Below are 21,328 nucleotides of genomic sequence, written 5' to 3' on the forward strand. Positions count from 1 at the left end.
CCAAAAAAGCAAATGAAGCAATATATGATTAAGGTATTTGGTCAAAGCACTGACAATAAAAAATAACCATTTTAAATAGAAAAAAGGGCATTTTTAGGTTAAAGCTAGTGATATGGAAAAATACACCACAAACAACAACAACAACAAAAATAACCCAATGAGCCCAAACAAACAAAATGCCATTAGAAAAACAAGCCTCCCCCTTCTCTCTCCGAGAAAAACAACAACAACAAATTTTACAAAGTACAACTTTTACATAAACGGAGAATAAACATGACTTGTACTTTTAAATCCCGACAAACTAATAAACATCATTAATGTAACCACAGTCATTTTCATACGCATTTCTTTTGAAAACTCAAACAATAAAAATAAATATTCTTTGAAAATAATATATGTTCGTAGTTATTCGAACATTAGGCCTTTTAATTGTCACGAAAATGCCCGTTTAAACGTTAAATATATTGAAACGTGGGTTTGACCTGCCTTTGAATTAATTTATCCAAGATAAAAATTACAGATAAGTTAATATTGACTTATTGTTACATAAAATAACTAGTTTGCCCATGGCTCATGGTGACTATTTATTAAAAAAAAGTAAATCACTTTCCATCGAGTGTTCAAAATGGATAACCGATTGCTTGTCACATTCATCATTCTTTGTAAGTAGCTAAACTTTAAAAGTTTTGTTTTAAACTATTTCAATTCTGGCTGCAATAAAAATAAATGATATCGTATTAATGAAGAAAAAAATCGTCAATTTCTTAATACTCGTATTCATTTGCAGACACATTTCATTGTTGTTTGTTTTTTGTTTTTGTTTGTTTGATTGTTTCTTTTTTCTGTTTTTTTTTTCTTGAAAGTATTATTGAATTACATCAATATGTCGACCGCCACGTACATGCTATTGTTGTTAAAAATGTTGCATATTACATTATCCCTCATGAACAAACTTAATCAAACCGAGTCTGCAATCTCAAAATAATTATAATTGTTTTTTTTATTGTTTCCACATTTCCAGACTTATAATCTCCAATTCGTGGCTATTTTGAACGGCATTTTGAGACTGTAAATGAAATGGGATCGGACCCCAAAGTGCCGTGTTACACCACTGTAACCTATTGCAGCAATAAGTTATTTTTATCTGGTAAATTATATATGACATACATGTTTATTATATAATTTATTAATGTTAACTTACAAGAACCACCTTGACGTAAATACTCGTACACTTTATAATTCGATGGTCAAATTCAGTCTGCGGTCTGCATTTTAACAATTAAAAAATTTTGTTGTTTCACATTGTGAGCGTTAAAATTGATACCGGCGATAGTCGAACGTAAAATTTGAATAATCTCTACGTATATTTAATGCGTGTTTTTTTTGTTTGTTTGATTGTTTTTTGTTGTTTGTTTGTTTGTTTTTTTTTGTTTTTTTTTTTTTTTTTTTTTAATTATTTCTTTATTTTTTGATATTTTATTATTATATTTTGAATTTCATTGCTATTTTTTGTTTTTATATTAATTATTAAATAACAGGACATGAAAGAAATGAAATTCGTCTTAAACAGGGTTGTTTTCACACATTTCACACTGACGAATAGTGCCTGTCTGTGTACAAAGCCTATATTCCTTAAAAAAACAATATAAAATGCATTTATGTAATAGTATAAATAAAAGGCGACAGTCAATAAAGATAGCAAAGTCAAGAACACTAATTGCCAATTATATCTTTACCAAACATGTTTTATATTAAACACCCCCTCCCCCACACCCCCCCCCCCCCTCCTCGGTAGTTTTACTTTTACCAGCTCCTGACTGAAATACTGACCGGGACAAAAGTGCCAGTCGCATTGATTTAACCTATTAGTAAAATATGTTTAAAAATGTTTAATCTTGTTATTCATAATTATATTAAAATTTAAAATTAGAAAAAAAATCTGTTTTTTTTTTTGTTTTATTGTTATGTAAAATCAATGTATCAAGCTCCTTGCATTAGAGGTCTCTCTCTTATGAGGCAGCTAGAAAGTAGCCAGATAATCTTTGAATTGTCATTGTGACTTAAGACCCAAACAGTTTGTGTCTGGATAAAGTGGCTTTTTGTTGTAAAAAACGACAATCTATTTCGCTATCTATACTTGCCCAATTATTGGCTGTTTCTCCTACCTAGAAGGAGTGGTTATATAATAAAACGTTTCAAAGTTTATTGGCAAATAAATGCAAAAAAAACTTTGACCACATACATACGTACGTACGTGCGTGCGTGTGTGCGAGCATGCGTGCCTGTCTGCCTGCCTGCCTACAATACAAAATCACAAGTAACTGAGTCATGTAAGAAGTGAACAAAACTTATAATTATAATAATTGTGATGTTAAATCTATACTTTTGGCGTATAATGTACATAAAGTATGAACTTATCAGAAGTTCTTATTAATTAACTATGTGAGGATATTTGTTTAGTTCAGTGTAAGATCGGGATATTTTTCATCGAGTGAGCACCAAAAGGTATATTTCACGAGTGGCGCAGTCACGAGTGTAATATGAACTTTTGGTGTTCTATTTCGATCTTACACTTGACTAAACAAATTTTCTTTTTATTATATTCAAATAAACGTTTAATAAGACATTTTAACCTGAAACAAAATGGAAAACTCGCCAAATAATAATAAAACGTGACGTCATTTACGACGTCACGTCATTAAGTTGGTTTCCAGTACTATGCACGCTGGTATTTCACTGAAACAACTTAACGGTCTTAAATACAAAACAGTGAAAATTATCAAATTGAAAATTTCACTGTTTCAAACAGTGAAATATCAGTTTTTTATTTCACTGATATATTTCTATAAACCACCTAAAAGCATGTAATGAAAAGATTTTACTACAAGAGGAATGTTTTGAATTGTTGTACAGAAGCAAAAAAAGGTTCGGGTAATTGGCCAACGAGTAACTGGAGGTTCAGATGGACCTAGTGTCAAATGAGCCCTGGTTAGATGCTGCGTACTTAAGTTCTTGACATATTTTCGATCTTGACATATTTTCGATCTTAACTAATTTTCGATCTGAACTTATTTTCGATCTGGACATATTTTCGATCTGGACTTATTTTCGATCTGGACTTCTTTTCGATCTTGACTTATTTTCGTTCTAGACCTAATTTCAAACTGGACCTTTTTTCGATCTGGACCTATTTTCGATATGGACCTATTTTCGATATTGACCTATTTTCGATCTGGACCTATTTTCGATCTGGACCTATTTTCGATTTTGACCTATTTTCGATCTGAACCTATTTTCGATCTTAACCTTTTTTCGATCTGAACTTATTTTCGATCTGGACCTATTTTCGTTCTTGTCATATTTTCGATCTGGACCTATTTTCTATCTTGACATATTTTTGATCTGGACCTATTTTCTATCTTGACATATTTTTGATCTGAACGTATTTTCGATCTGGACTTATTTTCGATCATTTTTTTTAGAATTATATGATAGCTTTTAAAGATTATGTGCAGTTTAATATCATTGCACTTGGAAATATAGCCGTCCTCCAAAATAAGCCACCTCCTGTCGTGGCTTTTTATCGAATTTTAGAGTTTAATGTTTTCATATAAATAGAGTAATTTTGTCTTATTTTCTTATGAAAATAAAAAAAAACTTTAATTCTCCATGACATTTAGAACGTGCATAAATTTTAAAAAAAATGACCTTCCTTTTTTACCTATGCTTATGTAGAAAACAATTTTTAGATGAAGAGCATGACCATTTTAAGCGTATACATACAAATAGTCTGTGGTTTAGAATAAATGGTCGGGACGGAATAACTAAAGGCGGTAAAACATCAAAGGCGAAACATGTACCTTATTAACCATGTTTGAGATAGTCATTTAAGATATTTCACATTGTTGTACTTTATATATCTAAATTTGTGGTCAGTTCACCTTTAAAGGTGTGGACATAAATTAACTGCAGGCAAATTGTTTATAAAAGCAATGACAACAAGATTAAATATTGTTAGGAATAAATAAAATAAACGCAAAACGTATCATACGGTTTAATAATAAGAAAATATACATACATATCAATTTTGAATGTACTGTAGACTAGCTGAAATGCGTAGGAATATAATCATGAAGGTCGATAGGCCTTAGTGGTTAATTACAAAACATTTGAACGATAAACCGTGCATTTTTATTTTTATACTTGAATGCAAGAAACATTAATATATATTTTTCCATTCTAATATGCACATGAAAAAGAGAATTGATAAAAATATGGTGAACTGCATTGAGTGTAGAGCGTAGAAGCAATTTTCCTCACATTATTTGGTTTATTGACGTCATATCAGACATCTATGGTGGCACAGAGGTGACATGTGTGCGATGTTTTTATTTTCGTGCGCGCGAGTTACTAATCGTAATGTCCTATTTTGGCCCCAAACCCATGTATTCGTTTGAGAAATGTTGCTAAAAAAGTGAGCACTTTCATATTTTTCGGCGCCGCCCCCATCCAAAAGATACATCAGGGGGTTGCCAGAAGGGGGATGTGCCCCCTTCTATTTTGGGGTTTAAAGGGTGATGGCAGTCCTCCTCACCGCCAAGAAAATTTTGGACTTGTGAGAGGCTAAAAATAACCCCAGGGCGATCATTAGGTAACTGTAACCAACGCTGAAAAGCCTTTGACTCTATCTCAATCCATTGAGAAGTTGCACCACTATGAAATCAATTTTGATGGGAAAAGTCAAGGCAAAATAGTGATTTTTGGCAATTTTGAGATGTCCCCTCGTTGCCATGGTACATGAAATTTATGACTGAGCATGTCGTTACAAAGGCAATGGTCCAGTCAACATTTGAGCCAAGTTTGATTAGTATTGAAGTATTTTTCATAGTTTCATAGCAGTTTGAACTTCTAACATTAAAACGGCCATTTTTCACAATATGCTCATGAGGGAAAGTGTTAAATAACAGGACATGACAGAAATGAAATTCGTCTTCAACCGGGTTGTATTCACACATTTCACACTGACGGATACTGCCTGTCTGTGTGCAAATCCTATATTCCTTTAAAACCATATAAAAAGCATTTATGTAATAATATAAAATCAGAAATGAAATGAAAGGCGACAGTCAATAAGAATAGCAAAGCCAAGATCATTAATCATCAATTATATCTTTACCTCTGTACCAAACATATATTCTTATGAAACGGCTGTTTTATATAAAAAAAAATCCCCTCACCCCTACCCCCCAAAAATAATAAAATCAAGTGGTCGGCATCATTACTTTACCAGCTCTTTACTGAAATACTGACCGGGGCAAAGGTGCCAGTCGCATTGATATTGCATAAAATATGTTTAAAAATGTTTAATCATGTTATTCGTAATTATAGTAAAATTTAAAATTAGAAAAAAAATCTGAATGTTTTTGTTTTATTTGTTAATGTAAAATCAATTTAACAAGTACCTGTGGACCTGAGGGGCATTGGAGGTCTCCCTCTTATGAGGAAGCTAGAAAGTAGCCAGAGAATCTTTGCAGCGTCATTGTGACTTAAGACCCAAACAGTTTGTGTCTGGATATACATGTATGTTGTGAATAAAGTGGCTTTTTGTTGTAAAATAAAGCGACAATCTATTTCGATATTTGTACTCGCACAATTCTTTGCTGTTTCTCCATACTACTATGGACATATTTTCGATCTGGCGTGGTTATATAATAACACGTTTCAAAGTTTATTGGCAAATTAATGCAAAAAACAAACGTACGTACGAACGTGCGTGCAAACGTGCCTGCCTGCCTACCTACCTAAATTACAAAATCACAAAAAGCTGAGTCATGTAAGAAGTGAACAAAAACTTATAATTATGATAATTGTGATGTTAAATCTATACTCTTGGCGTATAATGTACATAAAGTCAGAAGTTCTAATTAATTAACTATGAAAATGAAATACAAAGATTTTACTACAAGAGATAACAATACGGGAATGTTTTGAATTGATGTACAGAAGAAAAAACATGGTTCGGGTAATTGGCCAACGAGTAACTGGAAGCTCAGAAAGACCTAGTGTCAAATGAGCCCTGGTTAGATACTGCGTACAGACTTATTAAAGTTCTTGACATATTTTCGATCTTGACATTTTACGATCTGGACTTATATTCGATCTTGACATATTTTCGATTTGGACATATTGTCGACCAGAACATATTTTCGATCTGGACATATTTTCGATCTTGACATATTTTCGATCTGGGCTTATTTTCGATCTTGACATATTTTCGATCAGGACATATTTTCGATCAGGACATTTTTTCGATCAGGACATATTTTTGATCAGGACATATTTTCGATCAGTACATATTTTTGATCAGGACCTTTTTTCGATCAGGACATATTTTTGATCATGACATGTTTTCGATCAGGACATATTTTCGATCTGTACATATTTTCTATCTGGACATATTTTCGATCTGGACTTATTTTCGATCATTTTTGATAGCTTTTAAAGATTATGTGCAGTTAAATATCATTGCACTCGGAAATATACCGACCTTGAAAAGAAGCCTTTCTCAAAAATAAGCCAACTACTGTCGTTGCTTTTTATCGAATTTTAGTTTTTTATGTTTTCAATATAAATAGAGTAACTTTGTCTTATTTTTTATGAAAATAAAGAAGACTTTAATTCTCCATGACATTTAGAACGTTCATAAAATAGTTTGACCTTCCTTTTTTACCTATGCTTATGTAGAAAACAATTTTTAGATGAAGAGCATGACCATTTTAAGCGTATACATACAAATAGGCTGTGGTTTGGAATATATGGTCGGGACAGAATAACTAAAGGCGGTAAAACATCAAAGGCGAAACATGTACTTTATTAACCATGTTTGAGATAGCCATTAAGCTATTGCACATTGTTGTACTTTATATATATATAATTTTGTGGTCAGTTCACCTTTTAAGATATGGACATAAATTAACTGCAGGCAAATTGTTTTTAAAAACAATGACAACAAGATGAAACATTGTTAGGAATAAATAAAATTATAGCAAAATGTATCAAATTGTTTTATGATTAAAAAATAGATATCCATTTCGAGTGCATTGTTGTATTTAATTGGACCATTCTAGTTGAATTGCTTAGGAATATAATTACGAAGACCGATAGGCCTTTGTGGTTAATAAAAGCATTTGAACAGTTAACCGTGCATTATTATGCTATAATGCAAGAAAATTAATATCTATTTTTTTCTATTCTCACATTTTCATTAAAAAGAGAATTAATAAAAATGTTGTGAACTGCATTGACAAAAGAATTTTGTCTATGTTAAACATTTTATTATGTCATGCATTATTCACATTATACTTTTATTCATGTTTGTCACCTCATTGTGTCATGTTTGTATATGGAATGAGATTCTGACTTGACTTGACTTGACTAATAGCGTAGAGCCAAAACTAATGTCTGATTTATGGGCTTTGGATAGTGACCCCCTAATATAATTATAAAGACGTGTATCAAGTGAACACCTTCAGTAGTTAAAGATAAATGTTGCATGTAAAACTTTAACCAACAATTTTCTAAGTTTAAAAAATCATATCTAAAGTGCAATCTGATTGGTTAATTATCTCGTTCGCACGATTAAATTATCTCTGTTGCACCACATAGTATCTCGTGAGCACCACTCAATTAAGTTGTGCACACTATTTAGTAACTCATGTGCACCACTAAGTTCCTCGTGCGCACCACTGATTTATCTCGTGCACACGATTAACTAACTCGTGCACACGACTTAGTATCTCATGCGCACGTCTAATGTACTCGTGCCCACGACTCAATAACTTGTGCGCACGACATAGTATATCGTGCGCACGATGTAAATAAAAACACATGCATGTCACATATGTGCCACCGTAGACATCATATGACGTGTTTGCATTCCTTATACATCATGTAATGATTGCCGTATCTGTTTGATAAACGTGTAAGACTATGATTCTGTTTGGTCGATTTAATATCAAAACTAAGAATTGTTATAAAAATGTTAAAAATTGTATTTGTTTTGAAAAATATTCCGTGCTATTTTTAAATTCTTGACCAGAATTCAACTGAAAAGGCTTGCCTTAGAAATATAAAGCAAACCGCACGTGCCCGAAATAATGCACGATAGGACAACGCCTAAGTTTTGCTTGCCTTTACTGTGACGATGTAATTAAAAAATCTAACAAAACAAATACGCATAAAAACATTTTTATGATTGTCACGATTTATTAATCTAGATGATTTTGTTCGCTTCTTGTTTCATGCAAAAATCGGCTCATTTTTAATATGCGTCATAAAAAACTGTTAAGCATTTTAATTATATATTTTCAGATCATACCGGAAGTCTCTTAGCTCGTTCTGTAATAGAGCCAAGAAAGACGTCCAGTCAGATATCGAATTGGATAGTGTTTATTGGCATTAAAAATGACGCATGCGCAGGCGTACAGCTCAGCAACGAGTGGATTCTCACGCTTGGAGAATGTGTTAACTCAAAGTAAACTAATTTTTATCTGTATTGTGTTTCTCTCTGTTTCCTTATTTACTCACATGAAAGAATTTAAAGTCCATGTCGGGATTTGTACCCACAGCGGTAAGAGGCAACGGCCTTAACAACATGACCAAAAACTCTATTCATGGCTCTTTTATGTGCTCGTTTGTGCCTGAAGTAATGCATGGAAGGGCAAAGTCCTGTGGTCTTCCTCCTCTAGTAAAGCTGGAAAGTCACCTTATGACCTATACTGTGTTGATGCAACGTTTAACCTTACAAAAAACACAAACAAACGAATTGCAGAAATTATAATTCTTACTCAATAGAAATTGGTTTAAACTTTATTTCTGGTGCTAGGCTAGCACACACTCAAACAGTTTCGAAGCTAGTGCTTTCAGGATACCTTCTCTTTTCTTCTTATTCAAGGCTAGCTTACATTAAAACAGTCTCGCAGTTTACTACATAACTGCAATTAAGCCTATTTACTTACTAGTTGTTCAAGGCTAGCCTTTATTTAAACAATCAAGATAGTAATTATATTTACTAGTTCAAGGCTATCCTTCATTATAAGTCACGAAGTTTGTTTACTTAGTTACCACATTGAAGATACATGTAGTTCAATTCTTGTATACTACGTTCAAACAGTCACCGAGCTTTTCTTTACTTAATTACTGAATTGAAGATGCTGGCGTTCATTTAAACAGTCACGAAGCTTTTCTTGACTTAATTACTGAATTGAAGATGCTGGCGTTCATTTAAACAGTCACGAAGCTTTTCTTTACTTAATTACTGAATTGAAGATGCTGGCGTTCATTTAAACAGTCACGAAGCTTTTCTTTACTTAATTACTGAATTGAAGATGCTGGCGTTCATTTAAACAGTCACGGAGCTTTTCTTTACTTAATTACTGAATTGAAGATGCTGGCGTTCATTTTTAAACAGTCACGAAGCTTTTTCTTTACTTAATTACTGAATTGAAGATGCTATCCTTCATTATAAGTCACGAAGTTTGTTTACTTAGTTACCACATTGAAGATACATGTAGTTCAATTCTTGTATACTACGTTCAAACAGTCACCGAGCTTTTCTTTACTTAATTACTGAATTGAAGATGCTAGCGTTCATTCAAACAGTCACGTGAGAAAACATGATTATTATACTTACTTACTAGCTGAAGGCATATATTGTAACAGTGGCAAAACTAGCCTACGATAAAGCTAGTCTACATGTTAAATATGTCGAGGTCAGACATCCATATAGGTTTTCTAGAACTTTAATACAACCTGTTTACTTACAGCTATCAAAATTCGAAATGTGACAATTGTTAAACCGATAATGCATATTTGTGTGATTATTTAAAAATAAAATCTGCTTTCAATTTGAAACAAAGTAGATATGTCTAAATGAATATATCACTATGAAGGGTATGGATCTCTTTAAAAAAAAACTTTCCTCTGCTAAATATTTTCAGAAAGTTGTCAAAGTTAAAAGTTGCTTTTCCAAATGGAAAGAAGAGTAAAGTGCTTACCGAAGAGAGGGTAACTATTTTCATAGATATTTTACTTTGATCGTGGAGTATTTGTTTTTATGGGGTTTATATATTTTGTACAAATACCAGTTAAATGTGCTAAAAGTTTGAATGAAAATTTTCAAGTCCGACACCATTAAAGTTTCATCTACGTAAAAAAAATTATATTTCCTGATATATCTTGTATTATAGTACTGTACGTTTGTAACGTCGATTTTGATTGGATAATCGTATCGCTTACATCATCATTATACTGTAAATGGTTATTTTTTTTTTAATTTTTACTTATTAAAAGGAAATGTGCTGTATTACTAAATTGTTGTCAAGATTTAACATTTTTATTTCAATGGCTGCTTGTAATGTAATGCTCGTGGACAGACTCGTTCAAGTACAGAACAGAACATAACATATACTTTATTCATTTTAGGAATGAGCCAACATGACTCCTATTCTATACAAACATGTATGATATTAATCAAAAGGTCAAAATACATGAACTATACAATATCATTGTCCGTTGATATGTAATCTTACATAATTATAGTCTAGACGAGGTGAACTGTTATACATTTATACAAAATATACAAACAGCACAAGTCATATGGAATAGACTTTCAACTTTCATTAAGCGTTTTTGATCTTGTTTTAAGCGCATTTTCTATATAAATACACGAATCGTATATCACTGTCTTATCCCCGGAGCTCAATAATTCTATCATTTTAAACATATTAGGTTAAATATAATTCTTTCTCCGTATACATTTGTTCTTATGTCTTTATATTTTTCATAATTTAACACAAAGTGATATTCGACTTCAATGTTCTCGGCATTGCAATAGCGACATTTTCTCTCTCGCCTTTCCAGTCTATTATTGCCATAGCGGTTTTAGGTAATAGTTGCTAATAACCGTTGATATTGGGACCTATCTTCTCTCTTACCCTCGTTACGTGCACGTCGTAGGGACGGCATGGGGCATCGGGAGTTGATTTGGCTAACCAAGGCCGCGTTGACTGGTTAAGACCCGAGCGTCCTTTATGTACATATAGGGCAGGTCCTTGAGACTTAACTGCCTTTGTGTTTTCTTATTAAAGTATAAGATAGCTAAGATAACATAATAAATTCAATTTAGAACTGCCCTTACAATTTCCTAAGGGGATTCTACATTATGATTTTAAGTAACTTTAAGAAGAGATAAATACATGTATAATAATTATGAAAGAGACTAACAAATGCGCCTGAAGCGTTACGAACGAATGACCAGTTCAGACATGATTAGTTCTGACGTAACGTTAACGTTAACTATGACTTTTTATCAATGTACACGATTAAATTAAAAAATATTGTGTACAGTATATTGATTTCATTTTTTTAACAAGCTTTGGAATATTGCATGATCTTGTATATATTTGATTTAAGTGACCCTGGTTAAAGTAACCTTCAACTGTTTAGGTTATATGACCCGGTTTTTAAAAACGGTTGTAATCTTATATGAACAAAATGCATGTCGCGGGTTATATAGCATACACTGCGAACTTACCATTTAAAGGTCTAAAAAAAACTGTAAATTTATTTTTTTAGGTGGACTTATAAAAATGAAAATCAATCAGTCAATAAATTTGCATCAGTTTTGCAAAGTAATGCGATTTTTATCAAAAACCCTTGCTGCCTGTGCGACTCCTTAAAACGGTATCGAATGGCCGGGCATATATTTTGACGTGACGTCATATGCGGAATACAAACATAACGTAATAATGAACGTTAAACCTCGCTTGATACTAGCGTGCAATATAAGCGAGTCAATGAAAAATGTGTGGATATTGTTATTGTTATGTGATAAATAAAGTATTTTATTCGTGTAGGTTTATTACTAAATTTGTTAAACTGGTAGAATGAAAAAATATTATTCAAACTCGTTGGGGGGGGGGGGGGGGGGGGGGCAGTGGTATTCTTTTAAAGAGCTGTACATAAATTAACTTAACTTGTACATTTAGATAAAAACAAAACGATAACACGAGACACTATAAGAAGTGTTTTCATGTGCTTTTCGAAAAATTAAAAAAGTCAGATTTCTTTTGTGTAGTATGAATTTTCATTGTGTAATATCAAACTAGCGAGAAATTGACATTCGGTCCTCTGGTTATTTCATATAATTAATGGTTCTATTATTTAATAAAACTGAATTTTCCCTACAAATTTGTTTCTATCTTTTCATTAAAAACAAGTATTTTTTTTATTTTAAAAGAGTCCGGTGGGTGACGATTTATTGGTACTTCTGAAAGTGGAGGCCGACAAAGGTGTCACGGACAAGTTCACAGACTTGGCTTCAAGCTCAGTTCCGAAAAATTATGTATTTGAATTGTACAACTTTAATGCAAAAGGTAAGGCAAAATTCATCTCTTTTGTTGTATTTTATATATTGTTTCATTTAGTTTTCTGTTTAACTGACTCCAGTGCAGATGTTTTCATTTGTGCCATCTTTTTTCTTTAAATTGTTAATTTAGTATACTCCAGCGAAAATTGTTATCAAGGGTTTGAGGGGTTAAAGCTATAACATTATAGAAAGGATTCTAAATACTAGTAAAAACGGTGTCAAAGTACCCTCATATTAAAAGCAATTAGAAACATCAAGCATGATATTGGTGAAATTTTGAATTTATACGACAAGGAAGAAGATCGATAAGAAGGAACTAAAAATACAGAACAAAACCAACAAAAAATGTCTTGTTGAACGATACTCAAAATTCGGAATTAGAACATTTATCGTGCGGAGTGACTTTTTGTTGTCCGAAATGGTTCATACAATGCTGATATGACAGTACCGGTCTTTAGTCTGTGCATCTTTTGAAAATTTCCCAAAAAATAATAAATGCCTCTGTTTGTCCTGATTGAAAAATGGTCAAGTCTATTTTTAGATACCCGTATTAAGCGTTGTAAGGGTTAAAAACTCTAAATTTCCATCATTTCTATCAAAATTAGCAGAAATCTGGCGGCAAGGTGTTTTTTTAGTTTTTTAGTATTATAGTATATTTTCTAAATAGATATCTGTTTTTCTAAATGGTAAAATGTTTGCATTTTAGGCGCTATTTCCGGATATGACGTCAAGTTTGTGCAATCAAAAGTGTGTACAAAGGATGACCGTCTAGGCAGCACATTCAAAAAGAAACAACACACATGTATGAAAGCTGATGTCAATCGAAAAAATTTATGCGTTGTAAGTTGAACATTTTTTTATTAAAAAAAAAGGGGTGACAACGTAAGATTAGTATATGCAGAATTATTTTAGTTCAATTGTGTAGGGTGCTATAGGCTTGTAGACACACCATTTGGGTTCATTCATGGAAGTAACGAGTACTGATCAATGAGTGTTAAGGTTCTTGCTCAGGAAAACATCGGCTTGGCCTTGACGGATTTGAACCTACGCGGCCAGTAATCCTTACATTTCTAGTGCGACGCGTTACTCACTCTCCGATGCCTCTACTAAATAATGACATTAGTGGTTAGCCAAACCTAAAACAGGTATCTTGTATGCTGGAAACGTGTCATCATAACTATTACAATACAAAAGGATGAATTATGTCATAAAGAGAAACAAAATTATGTAACTATGCAAAAAAAATATAAACCAGATATAAATGCATTTGCACTAAACTTTTCAGTAAATACACGATTACTTCCCATGATAACGCGAACAATTTAGACGTTAGAATAACAAGAAGTAATTGTCCTGTTAATTAAAATAAAACCACCCTCCCAAATAAAAAGAAAGAACACCGGAAAATAATAAATAAAGATAAAAATAATAATTATAAAAATAGTGATTACATGTTATTTTTCTTGCATGTCAGACTGGTGTTTCCGTTAGTTTTACCCATGCCAGTAATTTGATCTGACATATGAGTGCCAGATGAGTCGCGTGCTGTACAATGGCAGAAGTTGTTATTTCATACGCTGTTGTAAGGAGGTGGTGTAATAACGGGCGAAATAACATAAATTTCTATGGAAAATTTTACTGTTAAGGTAAAGAGTTCAAAATATGATGGAATATGGAAGACTGTGCAAGACAAAATATCCGACATATGTTTACGGTTCGGATCGGAATATCCGTCCCTCGGAAACCACGAAAAGTCTCGTTACCGGCCAATTGACTGGTCCCTTCTGGACGAATATTTGAATCTGTACCGCAACATATGATATACATGTATATTATTAATGAAAAACTTATTTCCACAGCCGGGGTTTCCTGTATTTGGCACTAAGAAGAAAAGTACAATTTTACAAGGTCTTTCTACAACGGGCGACAAGTTTTGTGATTCGGAAGTTCAGTCAACAGTTACTATCAGCAAGCACAAAGACTGGATAGAAAGTGTCATTTACGGTATATTTACTTATTACTTATTACACAGCATAGATTCACGATTTAAAAGCCAAGTCAATCGGCAATTTACGTATGCTTACGTTTAACAATAAAGTATTTACCTCATATGGTGCTTCGTATAGGTTCTCTCCCAAGATTAAAGGTAAAAAAAGTTATAATTTAATGAATATTTAGGTTTTAGTCACATTTGATAAACATTACAATTGCTTCAAATTTGAAGATTTCTGTTGCTTTAAGTTGTTACAAAGTTTACCTATGTGATCATCCAAGCATATGGTAAATCTTAAAGGATCTCCTCTTAGGACCATAAGTCTAAAAACATAAAATTTGAAATTCATGAATAGATCAAGCGATGGCCGTTTTGAGAGAAAAGCGTAGGAATGCTTCTCAATTTTGGGTCATATTTCAAATAAATATACTGGTAATTTTTCTGGAACATCAGAGTGAGTAAAAGGTCTGAATTTTTGCAACAAAGTCTAAACCTATAACAATGGTATATATGTCTCCAGTCCCGTCGGGTAAAATATATACCTCAATGGAGTACGTTTAATGTTGTAATGTTGCTCTGCCTGTTATATAGAAAGTGCACAACTATCGTAGTTACACCAAAAAAAAAATACAATTCAGATTCGACAGTCCATTAAAGCTTCAGTATGTATTTTCCATTTAGCTGAATTAAAGAATTGATAAAGTTGCAAATTCTCTGTATATTTCGTATTTTCTCTTGTTTCTATAGATTGTGGTTCCCCACCAAAGATTGAAAATGGGAAAGTTTCCCTTGATAAGAAATCACAGACAAGTATTGGTGCAACAGCAAGTGTCAAATGTGAATCTGGATATGAAGCTAAAGAGTCGACTATAACATGCGAATTTCCGGGAGAATGGCAATCAGCAATGTGTGAACCGATAGGTAACATAATTTGTAGGCATTTAACCCATTTGACTAACTATTTGTGTAACTGTATATTATTACTTGAGGGGTATCAATATGTAAATTTAAAGTAAGTCAGCCAAACGTGAAGAGGCAGGTCAGACTGCACGAATGTCCAGGATGGCCCGACTCCTTTATGGGTGCAAATGCTTACCACCTTCAGTTCAAGCAGGCTAAAGGGTTAAGGGATGTCTTGCTAGTCGCAGGTTCTATACTGGATGCAAATGCTTTAAACAGCCTAAAAATCAGGATGACTTGCAATAAATGATAATGGTCGCGGAATCCCATAACTAACTTCGATGGGTTTTCAATTTCCTGCCAGGTGTTTGAGCTTGTCACCAAGTGCTGAAGCTTTGCAACAAACTTTGGTTCTACTCAAGTGCTTGTTTGTATCATAACGAAAACTTTACAGCCGCCAGATGTCTTATTTTCCAGTATTACATGTATAGATGTCCAGAGGAACGCAGTGTAATTTTTTACCTGTTTAAAACCAAACTTAAATGAATATAATTATGGTGTTTGCTAAAATGACATTTTTCACATTTTCCCCATGTCACGTAGAGCTGAAAAAGCTATATACTGTATATTTCAAAAGAATGACAATTACCATAGGGATTGATCATGATGAAAAAAAAATGAAATAATTGTTCAGAAAAATTTATATGATTATAAAAAAAATACAGCCAACCACTATTATCAATTGAATGTTACCGATATAGAGATGTCTGTTGGTCACATTAGGTATTTAGCAGGAGATTAGATTTCTCAAAATCGATCTTGAATGTTGTGCTAGTAAAACATTCAGTACAACATTCTTCTTAAAGATCCTGTAACACAATTTTTTCATGGTTTTATTTCATATATATGATGCTCAAATTAAGATGTCAATTTACTGTAAGCTATCCACATTAAGCATTATTTATTAAAGTATTACCCAATTTAACATTTCATTAAATAAAGGGAGGTAATAAAAAATATTTTCCTATAAATTCTTAAAGTCAAATCCAATAAGAAATGAATGCACTGTTATGTCATTTGATTAACTATAATGTGCACAAAGCTATTTGCATGTACAATTCTACATATTCTTCGATCGTTTGAAAATTTGTTTTATTTGCATTAATTATTATAACATATTATTGATTTTTTGCAAGGTGTGGTATACACTCCAGTACATATCAATTCACCAAAACTACCAGATCCTTAAATCTATGTCAAGCTGATACGACATTCAAAATAATATTCATCTCATGATGAGAATGTTACTAAAAACCAAGCAAGTGCGATATCCAGCACAGCTTTTTAGACAAAATTCAAATATAATGCATCTAGAGCAGAAATATTAAGCTGGGACGGCATTCAGTACAACATTCAGCTTAACATTCAAGTTTTACTGAATGTCGTGCTGACACAACTTTCAAACTAGGAGAAATAAATAAATGTCAATTTTACAAAGACAAACATAGGCGTCTAGATAATTATATCTGAATGGAAATTTCAACATAATTTCAAATGGAAATTTTAGATTGCGGACAACTCCCATCAATAACAAACGGTACTGCAACACTAGATGTTCCTAGCACGTCTACATTCGGGGCCACGGCAAGTGTCGATTGTACTACTGGATATGAAGCAAGCAAATCGACAATTTCTTGTAAGGAAAACGGGAAATGGAATAAGGCAACATGCACAATTAAAGGTGAAAATAAAAAATATCATTCTCTCGTGCTAACGAATTTATCAATATTCAAATAATAATAATAATTGTGTTGACGATAACTATTATTATGACGATAGTGATGATGATGATGACGATGATGATGATACTCGTAAATTCAAAAATGATAATAATTATAGACTGCGGACCACTGTCGTTAATTACAAATGGCACTGCTACACTAGATGTTCCTAGCACGTCTACATTCGGTGCCACAGCAAGTATCAATTGTACTGCTGGTTATGAAGCCAGTAAGACGTCAATTTCTTGCAAGGGAAACGGGAAATGGACTAAGTCAAGCTGTATTATAAAAGGTGAATTTCATATCGAATAAATGAAAGTTTCACATTTTCTTGTACTCGATAACAAATTATGATAAAACATATAACGATAATGATGATGATGAAAATAATGTTGATATTTATAATAATATGAATGATTATTCTAATTTAAGATTGCGGGCCACTCCCGACAATTAACAATGGCACAGCTACACTTGATGATTCTGGGACGTCTACATTCGGGGCCACGGCAAGTATCAATTGTATGGGTGGATATGAAACCATCAGTGCGTCTATATCTTGCAATCAAAACGGAGAGTGGACCAATGCAACATGCACTATTAAAGGTAATGACTAGTGATTAATTCCTGGCATGAAACATTTGCCAAACAACATATATTTTACTATTTATTTCCTTATGTTGATGGTTATAAAATTAAAAACTCATCAGAAATTCTTAAAAATGGATTAAATTTTACACGATTATCAAATTTAAAGCAGAAGGAGTAATAATGATTTCGATGGAAATAATGACCAGGGTAAAGAAAATAATGATAATGATGACAGAATGATAATGTTTATAATAACAATTCTTATTCTAGACTGCGGAGTACTTCCGTCAATTACAAACGGTACTGCTACACTTGATGAAGCGTCCATCTCTACATTTGGAGCAACTGCAAGTGTTAGTTGTAGTTCCGGATATAAAGCCGACAAAAAATCAATTTCCTGCAAGGAAAACGGAAAATGGAGCAAAGCAACATGTAAAATTAAAAGTAAGGATTGGTAATGAATTCCTTGCAGTGTACATTTGCTCGATATGCGCTTGTATGAAATTAATATGATAGTATATTGCCTTAAAAAGGGATTTCTTAAAATTTAATGACACATGCATGAAATTATTGCTAAACATATATATAAATCCATTCGTCTAATAGCTTAATAATATTTATGGAACATTGTTACAGTATACTTTTAACATACAATATTCATGTGTATTAAATAACATAGACATTTTTTGTGCATAATTTTTAATAATCGACCATATGATTATGGAACCAATAACATTTTACTGTTGATAAATTTTATGAAAATATTTCATAGGATAAATCTTTATATCCTTTAAAACTTAACCTTTTATTTCGTGGAATAAATTTAAATTTGAAGTCGACCTTTTCCTTGACCACTTTAAAGAATGCTTTTTGCTTGCACTTTTGCCTAGAACTGAAATATAATTTTAATATCTTTTGCTTGTACTACTTGCTCTTCTTCCAAGAACTGAACTATAATTTTAACAGCTTTTGCATGTACTATAGTCATGTTGCCAACTCGACATCTGCACACTGTAGATTATATTTTAGATTGCGGCTCACCTCCTTCAATTAGTAACGGTGTTGTTACACTTGATGACGCATCATTGACTGAATTCGGAGCAACTGCCAGTGTTAATTGTTCAGCGAATTATGCCGCCGACAAATTGTCAATTTCTTGCCAAGCAAATGGTAAATGGGACAAGGCGACTTGCACACTTAATGGTACGAGTAAACATTTATTTGGCAGGTCATTTTTCAAAGTGGCGCATTGTAACTTTATCGATCGTATTTCTGAAAACACCGAATTCAGTTATCAGAAATGAAACTATTTCATGTTCAGTAAGAAACGAAAAATAAAACTTAAACAGTAACTGTTGTAATTTCGTATTGGAAATAGATCTAAAGCTTTTTTGCATTGATTATCAATTTACACTTTTCAAAGAGGAGTTGTCGATATAAGCTGACCAAATGTCTGAAGTTGATCCGCGATTTCTTGCATGAATTTCAATTAAGAATGCTGCATTCATTTGTAAAGAAAAGTCCGCATAAACAATCAAATATATTTGTTTGCCACTTGACATTTTAAATTGATCAAGGCAAAGAATAGTTAAAGAGAAATAAAAGTCTTTAATTGCTATTAAAACAGTCCCTTATAAAAACAACTAAATTAATATTAACATATATTCAACAATATTTCCCAAAGGCTGTGGTTCCAATGTTACTGTTCCCAACGGCAATGTGACGATTTCATCTACTACGTTTGGATCAGTTGCAAATATAAGTTGCGATAGTGGATATGATGCAAACAAAGTGTCTATAGAATGTCTTAAAAATGGTTTGTGGGAAAAACCTACATGTACCATTAAAGGTATAATTTCTTTCAAGTAAAATTACCTTTACTGTAAATATAGATATTGCTTTCAGAATTATGTCTTATGTCTAACAACTGCACCTTGTCATGATAAGCAAGCGTATTGAGTTTTATGTTGTTTGAGTTATTGGCTACATTACATTTTTACAAGACGTCGACAACGACGACAAAGACGCCGATGGTGACGCTCAATCATATTAGCTCGACTCTTTTTTCGAAACAGACGAGCTAAAACAGGTAGAATTATATACATGGTTAAGTTTTGCAAAGTAAATTGTGGTATCATGTCTTTCTTTATTGTTAGATTGTGGCTCTAATATAACGGTCACCAATGGCAATGTGTCTTTTTCATCTACTACATTTGGTTCGGTTGCAAACGTCAGCTGTGACAACGGCCACGATGTAGATAAAGGTTCAATAAGATGTCTCGCAAGTGGTAGCTGGGAAAAACAAACATGTACTATCAAAGGTATTGTTTAACGTTACATTGAATACAATCCTTCCTTGATAAATGTGGGTACACATTCAAAAATATATAAAGAGGATGAATTTATTTCTGTCTGTGAGTACATGTATGTTAAAGAATGTAAAGGACAATCTTTGCGAATATTTCGTCATCTCAAGTTATACTATAAAGTTATTTTTTGTACATAATACAACCGTGACCTGCGAAATTGTTTTGTAATTTTTACGTACACTAAATATGTATAAACGACACATGTAAGTTGTAACTAAGGTTTCAAAAAGAAAATAAAAAAGAGTAGAAAATAATGTTATACACGGAAACTTTTTTCAAAAAAAAATGTGACATATCTTTTTATTGTTAGATTGTGGTTCTAATATAACGGTCACCAATGGCAATGTGTCCTACACGTCTACTACATTTGGTTCGGTTGCAAACGTCAGCTGTGACAACGGACACGATGTAAGCAAAGCTTCAGTACGATGTCTGGCAAGTGGTAACTGGGAAAAACCAACATGTACCATCAAAGGTATGTTATTTTCCAGTATTTATGGTGGTAGGTTGTAAAATAATCGTTACGTTTATACTTGATATTAAAATCATTTGTCCAAGTCGTCATTAATGAATATGACCTTTTCCCTTTTGCCTCAGAAACTGATAAGTATTTCATTTTTTCCAAAGGGAAAACAGGAATTTTGTCACGTTTAAGTTACATTCTAAATAGATTTGGGGCATGTTATATACTTATCACCTGAAAAAGGAACACTGAATGTAAAAGTATTTGTCATAAAAATAGCAAACGTACTGTAAACAAAGTAGTATTTTTCTCTTCCATACAAAATACTAAATCACTATAAATGTACTTATTACCACAGTGCAAAAGAAACAAAAAATGGTTCAGGTAATTGGTAAATGAATAACCTTTTTGGAAACTATAATAGGGCTTCAAACATGAAAGGCTTTGAGAGATCAAAATAAAAGCATTTCTGGGGTATATGGACCTTCAAGTAAAAAGTCCTATAATGATGTAAGAGTAAAGTTGATTTATAAAAGTATTTAATAATTATACAGTTCATTTTGAACTCCAGGTACAGCTTTATAAATGTCTGTAAAGGTAAAAAAATAAAAAGTTATGATTTAATTCAATATTATAAAGATAAATTTACTATGTCCAATACCTATCTGTTCACACTAATCTTTTTGTAACTGTTGTGATAAAATTATAAATAAACCAAATTCATTTTCTGGAATATCATATTTGTGTTTTACATGAAATGTTGACAACTGTTTGCAAAGACAAATAAACTATATGTATACCATA

The 21,328-nt window shown here is 32.5% G+C and overlaps 1 protein-coding gene across 1 annotated transcript; it reads left to right on the forward strand.

The window, feature by feature from the left end:
• Window positions 1-441: 441 nt before the first annotated feature.
• LOC132731481 (sushi, von Willebrand factor type A, EGF and pentraxin domain-containing protein 1-like) lies at window positions 442-21,109 on the forward strand. Its single transcript, XM_060717673.1, has 16 exons — window positions 442-662; window positions 8,371-8,533; window positions 9,999-10,065; window positions 12,299-12,434; window positions 13,134-13,267; window positions 14,287-14,431; window positions 15,168-15,341; window positions 16,888-17,061; window positions 17,220-17,393; window positions 17,534-17,707; window positions 17,963-18,136; window positions 18,722-18,895; window positions 19,377-19,541; window positions 19,849-20,013; window positions 20,372-20,536; window positions 21,096-21,109. Exons 1-16 carry the CDS (start codon window positions 626-628, stop codon window positions 21,107-21,109), a joined length of 2,235 nt encoding a protein of 744 aa, XP_060573656.1. The 5' UTR covers window positions 442-625.
• Window positions 21,110-21,328: the final 219 nt, after the last annotated feature.

This window comes from Ruditapes philippinarum, unplaced genomic scaffold, assembly GCF_026571515.1.
Source record: "Ruditapes philippinarum isolate M1 unplaced genomic scaffold, ASM2657151v2 ctg5429_1_1_1_1, whole genome shotgun sequence".
Classification (NCBI taxonomy): Eukaryota; Metazoa; Mollusca; class Bivalvia; order Venerida; family Veneridae; genus Ruditapes; species Ruditapes philippinarum.